The sequence below is a fragment of the Rhamphochromis sp. 'chilingali' genome (assembly GCF_963969265.1).
Source record: "Rhamphochromis sp. 'chilingali' genome assembly, chromosome: 1".
In the NCBI taxonomy this organism is placed as follows: domain Eukaryota; kingdom Metazoa; phylum Chordata; class Actinopteri; order Cichliformes; family Cichlidae; genus Rhamphochromis; species Rhamphochromis sp. 'chilingali'.
Genome location: NC_137929.1, coordinates 56,729,529 through 56,753,610, shown reverse-complemented (window position 1 = coordinate 56,753,610; position 24,082 = coordinate 56,729,529). Strand labels below are relative to the sequence as shown.

The 24,082-nt window shown below is 39.6% G+C and overlaps 2 protein-coding genes across 2 annotated transcripts; one reads left to right on the top strand and one right to left on the bottom strand.

Moving 5' to 3' along the window:
* Window positions 1-8: 8 nt before the first annotated feature.
* On the bottom strand, window positions 9-4,963 carry LOC308406829 (ICOS ligand-like). The gene is made up of 3 exons (XM_080898072.1): window positions 4,829-4,963; window positions 3,256-3,615; window positions 9-3,017 (listed from the first exon to the last, which is right to left on the bottom strand). Exons 1-3 carry the CDS (start codon window positions 4,902-4,904, stop codon window positions 2,857-2,859), a joined length of 597 nt encoding a protein of 198 aa, XP_080754198.1. The 5' UTR covers window positions 4,905-4,963; the 3' UTR covers window positions 9-2,856.
* An 8,241-nt stretch (window positions 4,964-13,204) lies between these two features.
* LOC308406757 (uncharacterized protein) lies at window positions 13,205-20,983 on the top strand. The gene is made up of 6 exons (XM_080897960.1): window positions 13,205-13,552; window positions 13,639-13,845; window positions 13,983-14,072; window positions 17,234-17,332; window positions 18,707-18,793; window positions 20,502-20,983. Exons 1-6 carry the CDS (start codon window positions 13,345-13,347, stop codon window positions 20,543-20,545), a joined length of 735 nt encoding a protein of 244 aa, XP_080754086.1. The 5' UTR covers window positions 13,205-13,344; the 3' UTR covers window positions 20,546-20,983.
* The last annotated feature ends 3,099 nt before the right edge of the window (window positions 20,984-24,082 follow it).

Below are 24,082 nucleotides of genomic sequence, written 5' to 3'. Positions count from 1 at the left end.
CGGTATAATATGGCCCAGCCCTACTTCAGAGTTTCTTAAAATAGTGTATTTCTATATCCTGCTTATGTACACGATTCCAAGGAAACATAAACACATTTATACAACATCAAAACTTTTATCATGAGCTGTGGTCGGTGATAGGGGATGATGAAAGATAAAACAAGCACACGCAGGCAGTCATCATGTTTGTGTGCTTTCTCAGAATGAGTCCCACCCTACAGGGAAATATGACACTGGACTTTCCGTGTGAATCAGATGACAGAAGGTGGAAGTAAAAAGGCTGCTTTTTAAGTGTCAAATTAAACATTTTCTGTTGATTTCAAGTCCCAAAACTGAGTTCCCCACCGGGAAGTAATTATACTCCACCCTCATACTTCAGTTGTTTGTGCAGGATGGAGGTAGTTGTTAGCTTACAGCAAATGAATCAGTATGGTTTTAATACCAAGTATGCAACATATAAACAGACTGAGTCTGCATGTGGTGAGACTAACACTACATAACAGTAAAACTGTGTTACTTTAAACCTGTTTTATATATTGAGTTAAAGAAAAACTTCTATAAACATGTAAAAGTATTTAACTTTAAACTATTTTTAAAAAGTTGATCTAACTGCAAAAAGTCTGTAATGACTGATTCTTAACTTTTGCACAGTCCTGTTAAAGAGGAAGTCTGTTTCTGTGTTCTGTGTAAAAAGCAGCGATCTGCTGTTTCTATGGTGACGGGGAGGTGTTGAAACCACACTTCAAAAATAGATTTAAGCACAGACACACCCTCTGTCACAGTCCTCCATTGTGTCATCTGTTCAGAGAACAGCCCTGAACACAAGTTAGACTGAAACACAGTTTTAATTCTTAGTCACACAGTGTAAAAAATGGGTGTTTTTACTTCCATATTTTTAAAAATATTTTCTGTTCTTTAAGTCACCAAATTACTGATATGCAATCTTAGATCATGTTTATGAATCATTTTTTTTCTCAGAATTAACTACAGAAATATTTCAGTTTCATTGATTGATCTCATCTTTCTGAGTGTCACATTGGGAATGTGAGACAGCAGAGGAAGGGCTAAAATAAGTTGTGTGAGCCAGTTGTGAATGTCACAGAAAAGTTGACCTATGAGGCAGCCTAAGACTCTCATTGAGTTACTGAGTAAATGAGTCCCACAGATATCACAATGTCACATGACCTTGAGCTTTGACTCCCTGTGATCCACTTATTACAGTCAACTCTGCATTTTAAGTAAATTTCAAGTCTTTCATAGGGACCTGTGTTCTGACACATGATGACTTTAAGAGGAACAGTCTGCTTGTCATAAAACACAGACAAATTACAGGAAAAGAAAAGAACTGGTTCAAACTCTAAACAAATGACTGATAAAACTGGTCTGATCACATTTTTAGCATTCTCTCAGAGTCTCAGAGAGATTCTTGAAGATTTGAATCATGACAGCACAGACGATGACCGTTCTCTGTAAAAAACACTTCCTTGTTTCAACAAAAGTGGGGGAGGTGAAGCTGAATAGTAAACCACAACCTCCATTTTGTTCTCTGCTCGCAGTCACAGGCTCATTAGCAGCTGTGCGGGTTACATTTGAATGTTTTTAAATATATGCTGCCGTAAAACAGGCTCAAAGTCCAGGTTTATCATCAGCCTTTACTGGAAGTAGTAATCCTGTGTTGTAAAGGTGGGACGTTGTTCAATAGATGACTTTTCTGAATCCTGAATGATGACTCTTTTATATAAGTCAAAAAGAGAAACTAGTCAGAGTGAAACCTTGGCTCAAGATGTTTTAAAAAAACTTTTTTTTTGTCTGTCAGGGACTGGATCAGCACGTTTCTAGTAATATGGGAGCTGCATGAACACAACCACTCCCTGTACTATTCGAATACACTTCAACAGAAAATAAACCAAGCATGATTTCCTTTTAAATACAACACTATATGATACAAAAAATTGACTTTTTATTTTTATATTTGTTTTTTTTTTTAAACTTCTATTTAAATTTTTTTTTTTTGTTTTCACAAATCATGGTCACAATACATAATGAAAACGTTGCCATTATACAATAAAAAGAAAAGAAAGAGAGAGGCTCATGTAAAGAGAAACAAAACAAAACAAACAAAAAATGTATGTCACACATCTGGAAAACACGTTTTTATATAGTCAATAAATGGGTTCCAATTCGCAGAGAATTTTTGTTGTGATGAGAGAACTCTGTATCTAAGTTTTTCCAGTGGTAAAAGGAAAAGCACCTCCTTTAACCATTGTATGTATGAAGGGGCCTTATCAGGCTTCCAGTGGAATAGAATAAGTCTACGGGCAAGCAATGTAGCAAATGCTATGGCATTTTCCTGAGATTTACTAATTTTGTATTGAGATGGCATAACTCCAAAAATGCCAATGCGGAAATCAAGCACTAAATCCTGCGCACTGATATGAGATAATAGTTTAAATATATTTCCCCAGTAATTATCCAGGTTCGGACAAGACCACATCATGTGACCCTGAAAGATGATCATGTGCATGAAAAGTAGCTGGCACACTTGTCTCTGAGATTTGTATGAGTTCCTGTCTCCTTAGCTGGTCCACACTGCCAACATGTGATTGCTGAATTGCTCTCAGTCTGGCTCATCACCTGGGACCTGTTTGTCATGGGAGACCCTACCAGGAGCTGAACACTCCAGACAACTCAGCTCCCAGGATCGTCTGAGCTCACAAACCCCTCCCCCACGATAAGGTGGCAATTCAAGGAGGGGGATCACATGTTTGTTGCAGACATGTGGACCAGACCCAGTTACATGTCATGAACTCTTCAATTTGTTCAATTTGTCTCACAATATTTACCAAGTGCTTTGTTTCAGACCAGCTGCAGTACAGTTCGTCCATAAGGAGAAAGAGGGTGGGTGGTGGGGGGGATTCTTCTTTTTTCTTTATGCCTCAGAGCCATCACAGTCATCAGAGCACCAGTCATAACAAAAACGACGATACCAGCTACCACTCCCAAATGTTTGTGTGGACCTGCAGGTGAGAAACAGGTGTGAGGTGTCAGCTGTCAGGTAGGTGATGAGTGAAGAACAGAACAGAATCCATTTCCTCTTCAAACTGCTGTCAGACATTATCTACTGCACTCTGATCACATCACTCAGACCAGCTGCTTTCTACAAAGTCTCATCAACAACATCTTTAGAAACAAACATCAACAACCAGGAAGCAGCTTCACCTCTGATCACACACACACTCAACTCTACTCACTCACCTGGAGGATCAACAACACTCAGTTTGATGATGTTGCTGGGGTCACCATCCAGATTAGCTCTCTTTCTGCGGTTTGCTCCTCTCATGAAGACACGACACTCGTATGTTCCAGTGTCATTCATAGTAACATTCTTCAGAATCAAAGACACATCTCCATCCTTCATCTGTCTGTCCTGCAAATCCACCCGGTTCTTAAAAGATAAAAGTTGGTCATCAGGATATAAGTGACCATCCCGGTACAAAAGGACATATTCTTCCTTCAGGTCAGCTTTCCTCCACTCCACAACTAGGATGTTGTTGTTTGGAGCTCGACATGTCAGAGTGACGTTCTCTCCAGGCTTAGCTGTGATGGGGTTTGGGTCTGAAAGAGCAGAGTGGATAAAAAGGGTCAAAGTATAACTGTTCACTTCTACAGCAGCCAATCATAGAAAATAAAGAACTGTGATGTGTTGCTGAATACCTCTTCCAGAAATACTGAAATGATCAGTGTTGTGGTCATTATTCAAAAAAAAGTAATATATTGTACATTACTTTTCTTATAAGTAATATGTGAACTTTATTTGAATATTCAGCAGATAAAATAATTTGTTATACTACTCATTAAATGACTTTTATATAAAATGATCTGAAAAGTAATGTTTCATAATTACGAGTTAACAATATAAACCTTAGGCTACAGTCTCCACACACAAATCCCATTCCTAAAGGGAAAAAAAGCATGTGTGTTTTTTTTCTTTCTTTCTATCTGCTCTTCGTGTAATTGATAACTGCAGAAGAGCCTGTGTAATGCAAGCAATGATACAACTGTAACTGCAACTTAATTCCTGAATTTAGGAACGAAACAGATTACATTATTGCCTTTGCATCCTGAAAAATGTAACTGGATTAAAGTTAGGTGTTACTTTGGAACACACACGATTGACATAATGCAGTCTTAGTTCCTGTTCACTAATCTAAACCTAGCCCTACTTGAAAAATCTTTGCTGCTCGAAGTCATTGCTGCATGTGTTTTAGCTAGATATTGTATGTAGGGATATTTAAAAAGCTCAATTAAAATATCTAATTAAATACATAAAGTTCAGTTAAATGACTTATGTATTAACATGCATACAGAGAATGCTTTTCATGAGAAGTCTCATTTTTAAGTAAGTCTCTGAATAAATTATTCTCACAGACACAAAACCATCACCATTATGTGTTCCACATCATGTTGTGCTGACTCTTGGTTAACCTTTAAGCCTTGGAACCTTGGTGAAGTGAAATTTTACGTTTGTTTTCAATTTGTGAGTATTTGTGAATATATCATATTTAACAGTTTTTACACAATGTATTCATAAAATATTCAGACCGCAACACTTTATGCAAACATCGTGTTGGAGATTATAAAAAATAATTAATCTCCCTTTTCCATTTAGACTTTATAAACCACAATGATAAAGCAAAAACACACATTTCAAGCTGCAAAAAATAAAAAAAAATGTAACACAATAACATGCAGTTAAAGATAAAAGACTATTTGCAACTTTTAGGATTCCTGATGTAGTGAACATATTGCGATTACACAACCAGCTCACCTTTAGAGGCCGCTGAAAGTAGAATCAAGATAGACAACCACATACACCAAAGTGACAACGATATTAAAGCAGCCATTTGCGCTCCGACTTGAGTTTTGTTGATTTCACACGAGGCAGAAGCGAAATATGCTGCTGCTGACACAGCTTCAGCCAAGCAAACCGACTTTTTCGCCCGGCCAATAGTATGGGTGTTTCCGCCTTCAACTCATTTAAAAGCTAACACCACACGGTACAACCCACAAGCAGTGACGGCTCTTCCTGTTTAAACAGTCTGACTGCTGAAAAAAAAACAAAAAACTTAACAGTGGAAGGGCGTGTGTTGATGTTGTTTTTCATGAGTTGCAGTCAGATCGTCCCTAATAAAGTGTACGATACAGATAAACGTAACCCAATCTACAACATAAATAGTCATGAAAATGAAAAAAGCATTCAATGCGAGGGTATGTCCCAACTTTGACCGGTAGAGTACATGCTGTCTTTTATTGTCAGTGAAGACAGAATAAATGTAAGCCTTTTTTCCTGCTTTTACTTTTGTCCATGAACAAGAATTTGAAATTTGGCAGCAAAAGATGAAATGTGGCAAATTAAAAGAATAAAAAGAGACATAACTATGGCAGGCGCCTCTGGATTCCTACAAGCAGAAAGTGGCTGCCCTGTGTGGCACGTGCAGGTCTTCTACATCATCTGCGATTTCTTGTCAAAAAGATCATCTTTATGTGACAATCAGGTTTCAAACACAGAAAAACAGAAAGTAAGAATGTGGCAGAGCAATTGATCATGGCCACAGAACAAGTAGACTATTGCAAGGCGAACATCGCCCTCTGCTGGTCGTATCAAACTACCTGAGGAGTGACATTAGGTTAATACAGAGCTTCCCAAAGTGTGGGGGGGGAGAAAAACGATTGGACACTGCAAGCATAATGGACAGGTTTTTTGAAAGCAGGAGGTCAAGCATCCAAACCAATTTCCTTCTAAGCCAAAGACTAGAAAATATGGTGAAGCATATCCAGTGTTGGGGAGTAACGGAATACATGTACCGCCGTTACGTATTTAAAATACAAAATATGAGTAACTGTATTCCGTTACAGTTACCGTTTAAAAAGGTGGTATTCAGAATACAGTTACTTTGTTGAAATAAATGGATTACACTGCGGTACTTTCCTGTTTCATTTTGTCGCGGGTCAGGACTGTTTGGGTTTTGTTTGACAGCTACGTTCTGTTGTTCCAGGCGGCAGCGTTACGGTTGCCATGGTTACAGGGTGACGCTCTCTCTCTCTGTGTTTCCTGGGTGAGAGAGCGCCTTTTCGTTGTTGTTGTTGTTGTGCTAAGCTAACACGCAGAATGCTACAAGCATAGCTCTAAAGAATGTAGCATCATGGGCAGTGTAGTCCGTGCTGCAGGGAGAATGGACTGCCATACACGTTATGGGTCTGTGAGCGCGAGGAGGGAGAAAAAGGGGAGTGGAAAGGTACGAGTTGTCATCGAGGAAAAACGGGAGCTGGAAGCATGTAAATATAATAATAACCACTTCAGCCAAGAAGAGTGCCTGACGAGCCCAGTTGTAAGTGAGCTATTAAGACTCGACTGTACACCGTGTTCGTGTTTTCCTCTGAAAACAATAAGTTCCGTTGGAGCAGTCTTTCAACGCCTCTCTCTGTCTCTCGCAAGAAAAATTGACCCACACAACAAAGTAAAGCTATTTTTCGGCTACGAGCCGACAGGGACCCCGCCGTATTAGTCAGAGGTCCCTTTACTACAGTTCGGAGTCGCGGACCTTCAGTAATAGTAATAAATCACACAGCAATAGTACATTCATGTTGTTGTAAAAAGCATGATTTTTAGGTTGTCTAAGTGACTTATATATTACGTTTAACCTGAGTAGCGAAAGTCCGCGGTGATCTGAAAATGATGTGCCGGGAGTTGTTCTCGGCGGCTTCAGTGACCCTCTAGCTCCCGGCTAGCTATCGAGCTGGTGGGTATTAGACGCATCCGAAAACGTCGAAGCACTTTTGCAAATATGCGATATCTTGATAAACCGAGCAGATATTTGATGTTTACACAGATAGGCCTACTTTCTCACCTGAAAATATGTCAAAAGTTTATTTTGTGACCCAGAAAGATTAGTAAGCGTAATCTTAACTTAGTAGCGGCCGCCATTATTGGAAAATGGAGTTTGGCTGGGCCGCGCTATGAATTCTGGGATATGGTAGGCCAGGACACACCCGACCCATCCTTCAAATTCGGGGAAAAGGAGGACGCATTTGTCTGCTGCATTCGGAGGAGTCTACGAATTTGGACAGCCTTCGGCGCGTCGCTGTGACGTAATTGGTCTACAAATGCGGCCTCAGGAGGATGCAGCCCATGAATTTGGACACGACCTGATTGTTTCAGGATGACCTGCCATTATCCAATGACACATCTGCTTACCTGTATCTTTTGCTCGTTTCTCCTCCTCTTCTTTTCTCTTTTTTCTAAACTGAGGACCTGATGGCTTTGAAATTTTCTTATCTATCTTACATTGGTTTTAATTTTGCACTCCAGTATGAACACAAATCCCCCAACCCGAGGATCACCACAACATAACCTAATAGACCTACACCTTAGTTCACAGATTCACTTTGTTTAAGGTGTATTTCTGGGATTTCACACAACCCAGGATTCAAATCATGAATAAATAATGTGCTTGGATTTACATCATTATGAATGAAATGTGCTCTATTTGGAAGCAGCCGGCCCTCCTCCCCTTTCGACGGGTTGTGTGTGAGACTTTAAATCATCAAACTGTAAATTATAAATTTTAAATTGTTATTGATCCCTTTATCCCTAGTCCCCGGCCTCGGTGGGGCGGTGGGGAAGCTGGTTTGCTGGTCTGCTGCAGAGGAGGGTGTTAATGAGGGAGATGTCTTTTTGTGTGCCCACAGTGAGATGGAGCAGATGATGCTGGCAGAGAGAGGGAGTGGCTGCGTCCGAGGCAGGTGCCAAAAAACCGCAGATTATTTCCAAAATAAAAAGACACTAAGCATAACCCATGTGTGTGTGGGTTCTGTGTCACATACCCCGAGTCCTAAAGTGCATATTTATTTTCTTACTACTCTTATATTTATTGTTTGTTTACTTGCACTGCTGTAACTGGAGCCTCGTCGTTGACTTCAGCAGCGAGCAGGCGCACCGAGGGCTCTCGCGCTCACTTTTCGCATAAAGAATTTCGAAAAAACATCGGTGCAAATTATAAGTCTGTATCATAATGTCTGGTGTTTTCGTATTTGTTGTTTTGTTTTTATTTTGTTTTATTTTGCGAGTTGGTTATTAGATCCTGCTTCAGCCACCAGTGAATCCCCCGTCGCCCCGCCCTCTCCTCCCTGTGCCAAAAGCAGCAGGCGCACCTCGCAAGCAGAGGGCGCCCTTACTCCCAGCAAATGGGGGATAGAAAACCGATTGGTGCCTATGCCATTCCCAGTATGCGCTGGCCGTGATGCCGCCCCCCACCACGATGCCGCCCCGGGGCGGCATATCCATGGGTTAATATATCAATACATTTAATATGGCTGCACTAAAAAGTTGCAAAATGGTAAATATATCTGTTTAATGATAAAATATATTTGTTGCTGTATAATCTATTTATTTATTTATTTATTATTAAAAGGCGGCTTATAAACAACTAAATGGAAGAAGAATATAAATGTGATTTGACCACCTTGGATTAACTAACATTAAAACAAGCACCAAAACCTTTTTTTTAGATGAGTAAGGACAAAAAAGAGGGTTAGTTAGTATATTTTACACTTTTGCTTTGAAATGATGTAAATCATTTATACACACAGACTCAGAGGAAGAGGGCGGGCTATTTACTTGGTGTCAGTGACAGAAATGAAAAAAAGCTCAAATGAGTAAGAAGGACAATGAAGGAAACATCTGTGCTGTGTCTGCTCTGTAAGTAGAATCTCTGTGTTTGTTTGAATTCTTGTACTTTGACTGTCTGCTCTCCTGATAACTGATGATGGAGGAGAAGACATGGAAAACAAATCAGGCTGAATTCAGTTCAAAACACAATGAGGACCAACTGCAGGTCTAAAGAGAAATTTTGCATAGGTTAACCAGGAAACAAGCAAGAGAAGTTCAACATGTTGCATTACATGTACTAACATAAAAGGCTCCAAAAAAGAGGACAGAACAGCTGTCCTAGCAAATATACTTCAAAGATGCAAATTTATGTCTAATTTTGGATTTAGGAAATTATGGAAAACCGATATAGTTTATACCTGTCATACCCGTTACTTATGCGAATAATCTTTTTTTTTTTTTTTTTACAACAAGGCTGTAATTTCCAAGAACATCTGCATGTCAACAAGTTAAAGACATTCTTTTTTTTTTTTTTAGCATAATTTTTGTTTAACTTTGAAGATCCCAGAGATTGCAATTCAGTTTAAAGTTTGGTAAAATGTTTCAGAAACTACATCTGTGTCCAAGATCAACACAAGTCTTTCTGTATCAATCATAATGCAGCTATCCCTTCGGTGCCAGCTGTGGGCTCAAGGCTGGAGCCGAACAAAAACTCCCTGATAACGACTGTGTTTAGTCTGTTCCTTCCCATTCCATGCAAGGCCACCTGGGTTGTCTGGAAGACTGTTTACTTAGCCTGGCAGGGCGAAGGACACTGTCTCAGCTGAACTCTGGACACGCACACACATACATATACACTGATATGCACACACTCATCCCCCCTCCCTTTCCAAGCGCCTTCGATGCTTGTTCCCTCCTGGGAACACGGCGGGTCTTAGCCCGCGCTGGAATGGTAGCGCTGGGCAGGGGTCTGTTCTTCGTACCTCGCTAAGTAAGTTAGCTGGATTTGATTGTTGACGATTTTGCGTGATCTTGGATCGTTCGGTTCCCCGAAGCTCATCCGGGACTTGCTGTCATAGCAACAGAGCTGTAAGCGTAAACCTGCTCGGGAGCAGGTTTACATTTACGCGAGCAACCTGTAACCTGGACGTGTGTCCCTCTATCTATAAAGAGATGATCTATACTGCTCGCCCAAGTGCAATGTCTACAATATCCGAATCTAGGTTTGGGAAGGAGATTGGCGGTTGCAACTCTGTAAGAGCAATGAGACTTCCAACCCACATAACACGCACGACCACAGGTTTATGAAACAAAGTTTGCTTTATATATTTCCTTTTGGATCAGTTCCCTTTGCTCATCCTCAATGTAGGGATACCTCCAAATGCAGTAACCATCTCAAATGCATCACAAAATAATTGAAACAATCAAAATAGATGTAAGACAAGAAACACAATATTTCAACACCCCAAAGAAAAGGAAAAAGAAAAGAAAATAGCATGTGAGTGTCCAGTTCCTTATGGTGTCAGTTTATTCAGTTACCCACTGTCCTGGGTTAAGAACTGAAAACGACCTGAATCTCAGGCGGAGAAAAAGTAGCAAAAGAAAATGATAAGGTATCTCTCAGGTGGGCTTCCTTTTGTTTTTTTTTCCTACCGCCCTCCTGGTACGGCAGGCATCAACGTGTAGCGTCCTGACACAGAGAAGGCCTCCACAGCAGCAACAGTGTCTTAGACCCACGATACCAGCTCCTCACTTGGCACCCATGGAACTGTACCTCAAAAAAAAACCAGTCTGCACACAAATATGCAGAATGTTAGATGTCCACATTCCTTAAATGTCCTTGTTCCTAATGTCCTTGGTTCTTTTTGAAATATTAAAATAAATTTGCATCTTGTGACACATTAAAAGTAAACACACCGGTATTACTGTGCATCACCCGCAGTTACAGTAACAGCACAGCTATTGCACGTGAACTGCGCATAACCACTTAGCTGGCCGCGGCTGAACTAGCAGGCCCAAGAAAGTAAAACACTAGACACTCATAATAAACAAAACTGTCACAACATTGCAATACTATGAAAACACATCTTAAACATCATTAAACACATTTACTACTATTCTGACTGGTTAGTTATTTTTTCCAGTGCATTGAACTGCAATAGCGGTGCTAAGTGAGCTAGGCTAACTCACCAGAATAGTTCAAAAAAGTTCGAAGAAATACTCCGACTCCTTTCAGGTAGGTACCCGTCTGTGGTTCACCGCTAACGACAGCTCTCTCACAAATGTTAATTAAACCTCTTTCCTCTCTTTCAACTGGAAAAAACCGTGCTCCGCGGCAGCATGGAGTTTTTCCTTGCCGTCCTTTTTCCTCTACACCACACCTTCACGCGCACGGAGCTGCAGATGGTGCCTTCAGGGCAAGCCCGGAAATTAAACTATCAGACAAGGACTACGATGCATTCAAAGAACCCTGTACTTCTGATTGCTGTAAATCTTACCAGGGTTACAAACCCATTGCGGAAGGTGCAAGATTGATAAGGAGAGTCCTCAGAATTCAGCGTATTATGCGGGATAGACAGGATCCTTTAGCTCAGCGCGACAGTGTGCTCATTGAGAGATATCGATATTCCCGTGAGGGTATTATTTACTTAACCAACTTGTTGACGAGGGGGTGCAGGACCACCACCTGTCTTTTTTTTGCTCTGCCCTTTTCTTGGTTGCTGTTATGAACAAACAAACAGATTATTTCAGGGTCTCTTTCCAAGAGACGAAAAGCAATATAAGTGATAAATATTACCATTCTGTAGAATATTCTTATATTTCACTTTTACTTGTTCCCATGTTCTAGTGGGTCCTGTTGTGGCTCTAATGTGAAAGAGGATATAATGTAACATATTATAATTTAATATGATGTAATATAATATTGGATAATATAGTGTGATATGATAAATCTACCCTACCGCCTACTGGTGTTGGCCAGAGGGGCCGATGGCGCAATATGGCAGCCTCGCTTCTGTCAGTCTGCCCCAGGGCAGCTGTGGCTACAACTGTAGCTGCCTCCACCAGTGTGTGAATGTGAGAGTGATTGAATAGTGGTATTGTCATGCGCTTTGGGTGCCTTGAACAGCGCTATATAAATCCACTCCATTATTATTGTTATTATTAAATTACCTACGAGTTTAATTTGTCAGCAACTTTCTGCCAGCCCTCTCGCCTTGCTTTTGCAGCCTTTGCAGTGTTCCCTTGCGTTTTAATTAAACTCTGAAACTCCTGAAATCCCTCACTCAAGAGTTCTTGCTCTGCTGCCGAAAAATACCGAGCGCGCTCCTTCGACATTTTCGCCGACCAATCAAAGGGTTGCCGATCAATGTTTCTACTATCGATGCGTAGCCCCTGTTGGGCCACCCAGTGATCTCACATTACTTCATCCAGCTGTACTAATCGTCAACAACAGGTGTGTTCGGGGAACCGGAATAGCGAGCTCAGAGTTAGCGCGATGATTTGGTCTTGGATGTGTCATTTGATCTTCGATGTAGTAAGCGAGGTACGAAGAACGGGCCCCTGGATGGCTGCTGTGTTTGCGTTGGATTACTCCTCACCCCCCACCCGACCCTGTGGCTTGTCACGTGTTCCATAATGTTGTGCTGTGGATATTTATGTGTGTTTTTGTGCAGAGGAGTTATTTTGTTTCCTGTTCTCATGCTGTCCTCCCAGGAGTCCAGCATGAGTAGAGGTCTCTCTTTTTCCTCTTGTACTTTCCCATTGTAGTGTATATTTCAGTGTTTGTTTTCTGTAACGCTACCGATCTCCGACCTGTATCCCCATGTCTTTGTTGTGTGTGTAAGGTCGCCGGGGGGGGGAGTCCTATTTCACTGCAGGGCAACCTGCACGTGGTGAATAAAGCCTTGATTGATTGTATGTACACCAAAGTTTGTAGGGTTTTTTTTTTTTTGGGGGGGGGGGGGATTTTACCATATAATAACTAAACTAACCCAAATGTAATTTCTCATCAGTTTTGCTCTCGTCTGTTTACTGCGAAACACTCCGAGGTCAGTACACTTAATTTCTATGCTTCTGAATATCTCATTCACACAAAAATGTTTAGAATTTTATAATATGGACTTTTTACCCCAAAAGTTGAGAAATACAGCCAAAACAGCTAAAGCAACCTGAATGAATGAAATCAATTGAGTAGCTTTATAACTCATATCGTTTACACTTTTGCAAGAATTACATAAGGTTACTCTTTTGAATATAATAAAATAATCATTCATTTTCCATTGCAACCCTCACAGCTAATCTCACTGTGAGTCCCAGCAGCTCTCAGTTCTTTAAAGGAGACTTTGTGTCTCTGAGCTGTGAGGAGGACGACAGCTCTGCTGGATGGACTCTGAGGAGAAACACAAGCAAACAACAGAGGACTCAGTGTGGAGATGTGTGGGGAAAACCAGCTGGTTCTTCCTGTAACATCAATCACATCTTCACACTGGACAGTGGAGTTTACTGGTGTGAGTCCAGAGAGGGTCGCATCAGTAACATGGTTAACCTGACAGTCACTGGTAAGCTGAGTGTGTGGAGTTAGTGTTGATGAAGCTGTGTGTAAATGGATGAAATGCTGTAGTTTGTCTCTGTGTTGAGGTGGATCAGTGATCCTGCAGAGTCCTGTCCTCCCTGTGATGGAGGGAGATGACGTCACTCTGCTCTGTAAAACAAAGACCACTCCCTCCAACCTCCCAGCTGCTTTCTATAAAGATGGCTCCCTCATCAGGAAGCAGCCTACAGGTCACATGACCATCCAGCATGTTTCCAGGTCTGATGAAGGCCTCTACAAGTGTGACATCAGCGGTCATGGAGAGTCTCCATCCAGCTGGATCACTGTCACAGGTGACACACTCACCTGTCTCTGTTTCTGCAGCTTTCAACATTCACAATGTGACGACAACTTAATGACTGTGTTTGCTTTATTTTAGGGGAAGACACCACCACACCTCCACCTACATCCACACCTCCACCTACATCCACACCTCCACCTACATCAGCCTCCATTAATACAACCACTCCTGCTGATGTCTCATTACTTCGCCGTGTGTTATTTCCTGTTGGATCTGTCTCTGTTCTGATCCTACTGGTGTTAGTGATTCTATTGATGAGACAATGTGTTGACAGGAAACCTAAAGGTGAGACTAAGAATTATTTCTTTAAAAAGTTATGTAAATTATTTTAAAATGTAATGTTCAACATTTTTCTTAACCTAAGTGTCCATTAAGACTACTGTAGAATAAATTACATTGATGTTCATTTTGGTTAATTTCAGATGATGTTGGAAAAGTCTGCGAAGATGACATTGCTTACAGTGACCTCAAAATATTACATCACCAGCAAAAGCCAATCACATGGAGCAGAGGTAGTGTTTTATGTGTTGTGTCCATATGTAAAGTAAATATTTATTGCTGAGTTTTTAATGTTTTTCATAACATTTGGTATTTCTTAAGAAGGTGTTCTTCAGTTCCACACCAACATTTACAGCCCTTATTTCTTAAAGACATTACTCTATATATTGGTGTCAGTTTAACTCTTAACTACAATGACACCTTAGACTGTTTATAAAAGATGGGCATACAATCAGACGTTGGTTACTGCCATCTGTTTTGTTTTTTTGTTTTTTTTGTAGCCACAATTAGCTATGGTTGAACAAGAGGTTTGGAGTGCAAACTTTATATATTAAGCTGCATTCGTAGTCTATCTGGGATACTAACAGTTACCTCGCCACTCCAGCCAACTGTGCAACCATCCATCTGTCAGTGAACAAAACTTTAAGACTTGACATAATTTTAACAAGATATTTATTAAAGAAATGAATATTACTCCCTGTAAAGAATGGTGTAATTAGCTGTAGAAGCCAAAACTGTTATTTTCATCAGGTTACATGAGTCTGTGGTGATTGACTCCCTTTTCAAGAAATTGACTTTAGTCGACTTAAATGGATCAGATGAACTGCAGCTTTTGTTACTTGGTTAGGACTGGTTCCTAGCTAACTAGTTTGATAATAGGCTTTTCCCTTGTTGGCAAACTCTGGGAGGAGTTTTGATTTACAATAAATCTCAATCTCTTTGAGGTTAGCTGCAAGGTAACTAACTCTAGTGGCCAAATTGTGTTACTGTATAATCTTACTGGCCAGTCAAAGCGTTTTGAACTTTCAGTCTCGCTTTAACCACACATTGAACAATTTATTCTGTCATTATATAATGGGTACATGTTTATATGAAGAACATATAACTTACTGTGCATTACTTGTACTGATATCTTTTTACTTTCTTTACTTTTTACTTTGTAAGTGGCTACTGACTATACCTCACAGACTGTATGAACTTTGTGTTTTATTACCTCAGTAAGGATGTTAAGTGTGAAAACTGTATCTATCAGTGGCCTTTGAAGTAGAAAGTGATATCACTGCATTTTGTTGTTCACATGCTCCCTAAACAATTCACTCTATTACTATTAAAGTCAAATTGTTTCACTTGTAAATTTTGCCAAAAATTTCACACAACATTCAAAACTTGTGTGAAAGTCTGCACTTTCACACAAGTTTTGAATGTTGTGTGAATGTCTGTTGTTTTGAATAAACACACTGTATGTCTTTAGATGACAGTTACCAGTAAAGGCTTTTTTTGTTTGGTGGACTGTTTTTGAGGCTGTTAACATGAGCTAACAGCTCTGTTGCTGCTCAGTTTCCTGTTTCTAATGAAATCACTTCAGCTGCTCAGGTTTTACTGCAGGGCGTTTAAGAAATGTAAATGAACAATCTGTACAAACACCAAATCTCAACCTCATTAAACTCATCTCAATGTTGTTCACATGCCAATTTTGTATTTTAGTTTTAGGTAGATAACAATTTAATAGTTTGTGTGAATTATTGACAGGCTGAACAGCTCATTCATCTTCCTGTTGCTAAAGTTCCCATGAAAGCTGGTAGCTCTGTGGTCATTCCATTAACATATAGCTTTCAGTATCAGATTTGTTATTTATGTATTAATTTTTTTACACAGTACTGTTAGAAAAAATAATATTGTATAGTGCCTGATAATAGGAAGTGTCATGTACAGTTCTTTGAAAATTACATGTTCATGTTATTTTATGCAATAACACACAGAGTTAGAAAAACTAAGTACACTCTCAGTGTATCTGATAATTATATTCACTTAATTAATTAAACTATGTGGCCACCTCTTTTAAGCAGATATTTTAGGAGTTTGCTAGTCCAGAGCTTTCAGGTGTGTTTTGACCAAATGCTACACGAAATGAGTACGCATCACAACCAATTCACCCAAAGGTCAGACCGTGCAGTGCTCAGACAAAATATAAAAAAGTTCATGGAAAATGTAAATGCTAAAGACTCTAGGATCTTATGCATTACAGATGTGTCCACCTGTCAAAGAATGAACAGTCATTATACATCTTATAGAAAAAGGTTTGCAAAGTTGAAGTGGTTTATTTAAGCAAACCACATTGTTCCTTCTGGAACAATGTTGGATAAAAGACACCATAGTGGAGATATATGACCATAATCCACAGTGACTTAATCCAGATTGTCCACATGTGTTTAATATTCACTCTGAGTCAGCCATATTATGTGAGCAAAGTATTGAGTCACACCTCTTAACCTTTGAATTAAGGTTTTTTCAGTCAGGTGTATAAAATTAAACATTGAGCCTTGCAGTCTGCCAAACAAACATCTGTGAAAGAATGGGTCATTCTAAAGAACTTGCTGAACAGAGTGTAATACTGAAATATGATGTCACCATTGCAACAGGTCATTTTCTGGAATTTCTTTCCTATTAGATATTCTGTTATCAGCTTTAATTGGTGTTAGTGCAATTAGATAGCATAGGAGCTATAGCAATTCACCCATGGCAGACCACATCAAGTTACAGAGTTGGGTCACTGAGCACTGAGATACATCGTGCGTTAAAGTCACCAAAGTTCTCAATAAGTAGAGTTTTAAACCTTCTTTGGTATTAACATCAGCACAAAAACTGTCTATTGAGAGTTTCATGGGATGGGTTTCCACAGCCCAGCAGCTCCTGCTGGAATAATGTGTAGGTGACCCAGGGTTTTTGTTCATGAGGTATAGTTCAGTGGCAGTTGTTGATGTCGTTCTTTGGTTTTTCACTCTCTCCAATTTGACTACTCTACAGAAAAGAATGAGTAGGAAAAAGAAGAAAGGTCTGCATAGCTGTGTCTCTGTAATCATGTTCTCTGTCTGCATTTTACTCTACAGAGACTGATCCAGGGTTACCCCTGCGTCACTGCGTCTGAGTTCGCCACAGTATGTTATGTTCTAGGTTGCACAACTTATTTACATCCTGTGGTTTCAGCAAGTTTTCATGAAAACAGCTGTGATCAGTTAGCTTAAATACTGTATAGCCTTCAGTATCAGTTCTTTTTCACACATTAGTACCAGAAAAAAGAAACATAAAACTTTTTGTGTTATTTTTAATGTAATAGCAAGTACATATATGACTGCACCACTGCAGTAATGTCTGCTATATTTGTTTTACTGTGCAGAGAGTGATCCAGCTGCAGTCTACTCAGCAGTGCGAACAGAGGACGTCAGTTATGGTCAAATTATCATCAGAGACAAGAGAAAAAAATCAAAGAGAAGAGGTACAACTACTCTACTTTGTTTCCATCATGGTTCAGAACTACAAAAACAGTGCAACAGGTCTTCAGAGCAAATAAGAAAGACCTGATAAAGGTTTGATTGCATTTCACAGGGGCAATATTTGAATTTGTAAATACTAGGATGCTGTTTGATTATCTGTGGTGGATTCTGTTAGCAGTTTGCTTGCATGTTGTAACATAGTTGGAGTGCCTCAAGTGTGTAACTCCAGTGAGGGTTCAAGGAAGAAATAAATCTTAATACCCAATTTCATTGCGCAAGAAACTAAAAAGTTCTAAGTTCTAATGCAGGAGAGAAAATCACAAAGTGCTTAAAGGGAAAACAAATGAGATCCCACCACTATAAATGCAGGCGGTATTTTTTACTGGAATACTAAATGAGCTGGAAGGGTTTTTTTCGATGGTGGTATGAAAAGGTTAGAAACAACTCTCTTGTTACATAGATACCCCATGCAGACTTATGAGATGCATCTTTCCAGCTCCTCAACAGTTTGATTGTGGGAGCCCATAGCAAGGCTAACACAGTGAGACAAGGTCACATTCACATGTACTGCCAAGGTAGGAACTGGAGCTAAGCTAGCGTATGTGTTTAGGTAGTTGAAGGCCAAATATCAAAACTAAGCAACGGATGAGGTTAACATGTTACATTCTAAATTCTCTGAGTATTAAACCTGTTTCCACAATGACTAACAGAAACAGGTAACTTAAAGCTGAAATTAAGCTCCAGAAACCTGCAGAGCTGCTCAGCGATGTTTGCAAGGAGTTAGAAGATGTTTATGAAGCAACAGAGACAAAATGAATTATCTGTAGCTCTCATGTTAAGTCGGATTTTAAATGGACATTAAAACTGTTTAAATGATGGACAAACATCATCATATTTTACATTCTGCTTATTTAGACCAGAACTTAACGTGTTGATAAATGTGTTTTCAGCAACTGTTCTTTACCTAAATTAGTAGGTTTGTGTGTTTTAAACTTGTGTGAAACCACAAAGGGTTATTTCCTTCTTTTGTTTCCATGAAACTGACATGTGAATGCAGAATTCTGATCATAGTGTTGATGATAGTGTGCATATAGTGTGACAAAGTGTGAGTCTGGTTTATATTTTGTGGTAAAATGTGTACTTTATCTTCCTCTGGTGTTAAATACGAATGACCAAAAATAATGTGGCTGTTTGTCTGAAACAGGAAAGATGACCACAGAGCTTCTGAAAGCCGCTGACAGTTTCTGTGAAAGGCTTTAATAGAGCTACCTGGGAAATGATAACTCTTCTTTTAACGCACATCCTGTGCACTAAGAGTACTTTTTATAACCTGCTGTATGTGCAGTGACGTCTTCTGTATGTGTTTTACTCTGCAGAGTGTGATCCAACTGCAGTCTACTCAGAAGTGAGAACTGATGATATCAGTTATGGAGAAATCACCATCAGACCAAACAGACCCAGAGGTAACTGATGCTCTTTGTTCACTGAGAAAGAAAATTAGTTTGTTGTCTGATAAGGAACTGCTCCTTTTTTAAAACATCAGCTGCCGACATCAGTTGTTCAGGAGAAGACTTTACTGACTCCAACATGTAACAAGTGCCAGTACAAACAGAGCAAAATGTTTTTGTTTTTACCCCTGAATAGGAACAAGATAAATCATCTTTGGATGAAAACTTCCTTAATAACAAACTAACATCTAACTTGGCAAATATTTGTAAAGTAACTTTTTCATTGATGCTTGGATGTTAAACTTGGATGTGTTAAACACCTGGTAAAACAGCCACAATGGCCATTTTATGAAGCTAAAAAAAAAGACTAGGTTTGAGACTATTTGTATCTCTCGCATGTGCCTCAGTCTTTCTACTTTCTAGGAACTGAAGGAGTCTGGAAAGAGCTGATGGAGATTGTGTATTGTATGGTAAATGGTAAATGGCCTGTATTTATATAGCGCTTTACTAGTCCCTAAGGACCCCAAAGCACTTTACATATCCAGTCATCCACCCATTCACACACACATTCACACACTGGTGATGGCAAGCTACATTGGAGCCACAGCCACCCTGGGGTGCACTGACAGAGGCGAGGCTGCCGGACACTGGCGCCACCGGGCCCTCTGACCACCACCAGTAGGCAACGGGTGAAGTGTCTTGCCCAAGGACACAACGACCGAGACTGTCCAAGCCGGGGCTCAAACCGGCAACCTTCCGATTACAAGGTGAACTCCCAACTCTTGAGCCACAATCTTAGCTCTTAATCGCCACGATCGCCCGTAATTGTATGACCCCGAGTACAGGAAAGTCTGGAACTGACTCTCTGTTTAAAAAGTCTGAGTCTCTGATCCTACAGTATGAGTAGTAGAGCTTGGATGGACCTGGGGAGGAGAGTACCCTAGCTCTAACTGCTTCTCAGTGCTCTGGATGTTGTTCCTTGCTCCCACTGAAGGCATGCTTGCCAAGGTGGCCTTCCGGGCCAATGGCTGGATGGCAGGACTTCTCTTTCAATCCCACTTCTCTCAAGACAAACATAAATCACAATCTGAAAACAAAACCTGCAAAATAAATCTAATGCCTGTAGTACTATATTGGAAAAATGTTAAATATTATATAATGTTCCTTATATTTAACTCATTTTTTAAATTAAATTGTTTTTTTTATATTTTAGCTGCAACATTGGGATTATGATAATTGAAGGTGTACTGAGTGCATACCAGTGTTCCCTTTCACATCATTTATTCACTTGGTGTGAGCCAGAACAAATTTTAACTACTCTGACATATATCACTCTCCCTCATGTTGAAGTAAAATGAGTCTACAATGTGCTGAGACTGTCTTCCTTTATATGAACTACATAACACTTCCTGGTGGGCTTCTTTCACATTAAAAGGTTTGACTGCAAGGCCTTTAATATGAAACTAATGAAGAAAGCGCTGAGTTTCATTCATGTAACTTTGATATGATTCAGGTGTTGAGGAGCAGCTGATGCTTTTTTTGTTCAAATAAATTGATGCTTTCAAAACGTATAAGAACAACCGGAGAACAGGGAAGAATTGTTGAACTGGAGGAAAATTCTATCCCAAAAATGACTTCTGGATTATTTTATTTTTTATTATTATTATTATTTTCCCTTTCACTGGTCTCATACTGTTTGAACTGTGTGTGTTTTTATTTTCAGAGTTTCTACCAGAGCCAAATGTTGTCTACTCCTCACTGAAGTAATCCACCAGACCAAAACACTCAAATCCAGCTGCTGGTCCTCAACGCTGAGGACATTTATTGTAAAACAGATTTGTATACATTCTCATTGTTCTTCTCACTAAATATGCTCTTACAACCTCAGCAGTGACCTGTTTTCTCTGCAGGATGAATAAACTTTGGTCTCACTTCTTCTACTTGTTTGATGGAAAATGTGAATTATTGTGGCTAACCAATACAGACTTCTCTTCAGAGGAGATAGCAACAAACAAGCACAAATAAAACCACAACTGCAGAGTCTGAGCAGCATCGGTCCCAAAGTCTTAGACATGGCTTTGTAACCTTTTCCAGGCTGATATGTGTCAGTGACTTTATTTCTCAGGTGTTTCTTTAGATCGTGGCACGATGTGTTGCTTTTTGAGATCCAGTCTACCTCACTTTATCAGACAGGTTCTATTTAAGTGATTTTTTGATTCAAATGGTCTGCCAGTAATCAGGCCTGAGTGTGTTTAGTGAAACTGAACTCAGTTATCCAAAAAATGTGAATAATGACAATTATTTCACAATTTCACAAAGGGACAATTACTTTTTCAAACAGGACCAGGTAGTTTGGACAGTTTTTTCTTTTAATAAATTACATCATCAATTAAAGAGTGCATTATGTGTTTTCTCGATTTGTCTTTGTCTAATGTTAACATATGTTTGATGTTTGATGATCTTAAACAAGCAGACAAATTTGCAGAACATCATGATATCAGAAAAGTAAGACTGTAATTCAGTGTATTTACTTGAACGCTTATTTGTATTTTATTTCTAAGTGTGCTTCTGTTTCCTGCACAGATCTGGTTTCTCTGCACGATCAATAACATTTGGTCTGACTTGTTGTTCGTCTCGTGTGGTTCTGTGGGTTTCATGAAAATCTCTGATGGAAAGCACAAGTTATTGTGGCAAACCCATGCGTGTTTCTCTTCAGAGCAGATAACAAAGAACAAAATAAATAAAACCACAACCGCAGACTAAAAGCAACAGCAACATCATGCAGGCTGGAAACTTCACACAAAAGCTTCAAATAAAGGTTGTGCATGTGTCAGTGGTTAAAGAGTTTTGATTCAAGGAAATGAAATCTGTGAGACTTTATTTTAGATGCTCTTTAAAATAAACATGTCTCTGGAGATTTTTCAGCTTAAGACGCTGCACACATTCATCTTAGTTACTGTTTTATTGATATGTGTGGTCCAGCTCTCTCACTGGGGACATCCATGTCGGTCCTCAATCACTGATATATCTGGGTTTTAGTTCAGTCACAGTCAGAATCAGTTTATGCCACCATAACATGAGTCATGTGTTTTAGAACGAGGAACACTTCTTTTATTATACTCCAGTAGTGTTTTCAAAGGAAGTAGTTTGTGTTTATGAATGTGATATTTATCTGTGATCAAGTTTATACAATCTGCACTCATTCTGTTTCTGTGTGAACAGATACATATTATCATCACTTAGTACAGTGTTTTACACATGGAGCAGGAGCAGAGTCTCTAAGTTATTATAAAAGATGCAAACTTTTAAAAATAACCAATAAGAGTGCATTTATGTATCATGTGATCTCATACACAAACTGGAAACACAAAGGTGTCGTAATCTTTCAACAAATGTCTCAGAGCAGCGTCTGTTTATAATAAAGTGCCCTCTAGTGGGCACAATGGTTAAAAACAAAGCAGGAAGCAAACACTTGGCTTTAAAAATATGGACATTTCCTTTGACTCACCTACAGATTTGAAACTTTAAAGAATTTCATTTCTAAGATCTGGTGAAATATTAAAGAAAAACCTCTGTGTGCATTTGATGTTCTGTAAACCAGCACGATCCCCAACTCCCACGGATCAGAGTCGTTTGGTACCTGGCCGCGAGAGTTGAGGCTCGAGTGTGAAATTTTTCAGAATGGTTTTCAGGGTTTTTATCGTTATTTTTTAAAATCGTTTTTATCATTAACTCGGTTTCTCTGGGTCTTTTCCCATGTGTTATGAATAAATCTTTTTTTTTGTACCGGCACTGGTATTAATTTTGTTGTATTTATCTGCGACACCTTAAAGGCCGCAAATATTGTGGGACATAAACCAGTCTGTGGTGCAAAAAAGGTTGTAGACCACTGCTGTTAACAGTCTGTGCTGGAGGATATTTACATTTTTTATTGCAGTACCAAAAATGACCGCTAGTATTGCTCAAATGGCATGGGCTATATTGTGAAAAAGTGGGACGTCGCTGTATTTTGGAACAAATTTTGTATGTTTGATGTGTCTTTCAGGGTTTGACTTTCAGACATTTTTCTCCTGAGATGTTTCATGAAAATCATCTCAGCAATCCTGAAAAGAACAGACACATGACTTCCCCAAACATAAGACCAAAGCATCCCGATGTTAAAGTAATTCTGTATCCTTGTGCTTATGACTGAGATCCTCTCTGCATTAAATTCCATTATATTTCCATATTTTGGTTTTCCTTTAAATATTAAAAGACATTTCCATTATTTATTAGTGTCTTAAAGATTCACCAGAATTCCGGAGAACTCCAGGGATAAATACATTTAACACAGACCAGTTCAGTTGAATTAGTTGAATTACACTCATCATGTTACAGCAGATCTAGGTTTGAAATTTGGTGAGATTTCTGTTAGAAAACAAAAGAACGTATCCAATAATCAGCTGGCACTGTGAGCTCTAGTTCAGCTTCCAGTTTCTTCTTAATGTGTGTCACATTTTTGCCCTTAGACATATGTAACACCAAGAGAATTAAGGACTCTTTATGGATGCTGACTGTAACTTGTGTCACTATCACGTCAATATGAACCAGATCCTTTGAGTAATGTTTCGAGCACCTCTTTGAGTCTGTGCCATGAAGATTTAGGGCAGTCCTGAAGAAAAACAAGGGTCAAACAAAGTGCTTACGTTTACCTAATATAGTGGCCAATTAGTGTAAGCTCTGTGTATAAAGGCAACAACAGCCAGTAGGTGGCAGAAGAGAAGCTTCAGTTTGCCCAACACATAATGGTTTCATCTGACCTTTGACATTTAATGTCACAGGAGAAAAAAATGTAAATATGAGGTTAGAAGTGGAAATAAAAATTTGGGTATTAAAAAAATAACAGGACGGAACAGTCGACTGACATAAAGTATTATGCGCGTTGTGCAAGACAGAATTTTCTTTTCACCGAAGCACTTCCACCTTAAAATATCACATGGGCTGTGTCCCAATTCAGGGTCTGCACGCTTGAAGTACGCGTTTTGCCTCTCCCCACCGCAGGGAAAAGGGTAACACCACCTGGGTCTGGGTGCAGTTCCCCCCTCCAGGGGCGGGGGCACCTAGACCCGGTTTGTAGAGTACGCTTGGGGAGTGTGATCGTGTGTACAGCGTCTCTTTATGTCTGTCTCCACGTTGGTTGAGTGTGGAGTAAGTGCATATGAGAGCATGAGGGTGGGAATGGATGTTTGTGTCTGTGTGTGCCTGTATGTCTGTGTCTATATGTCAGGTTGGGTGTCAGGCGCCACCTCTCTGGGGACATCTTAG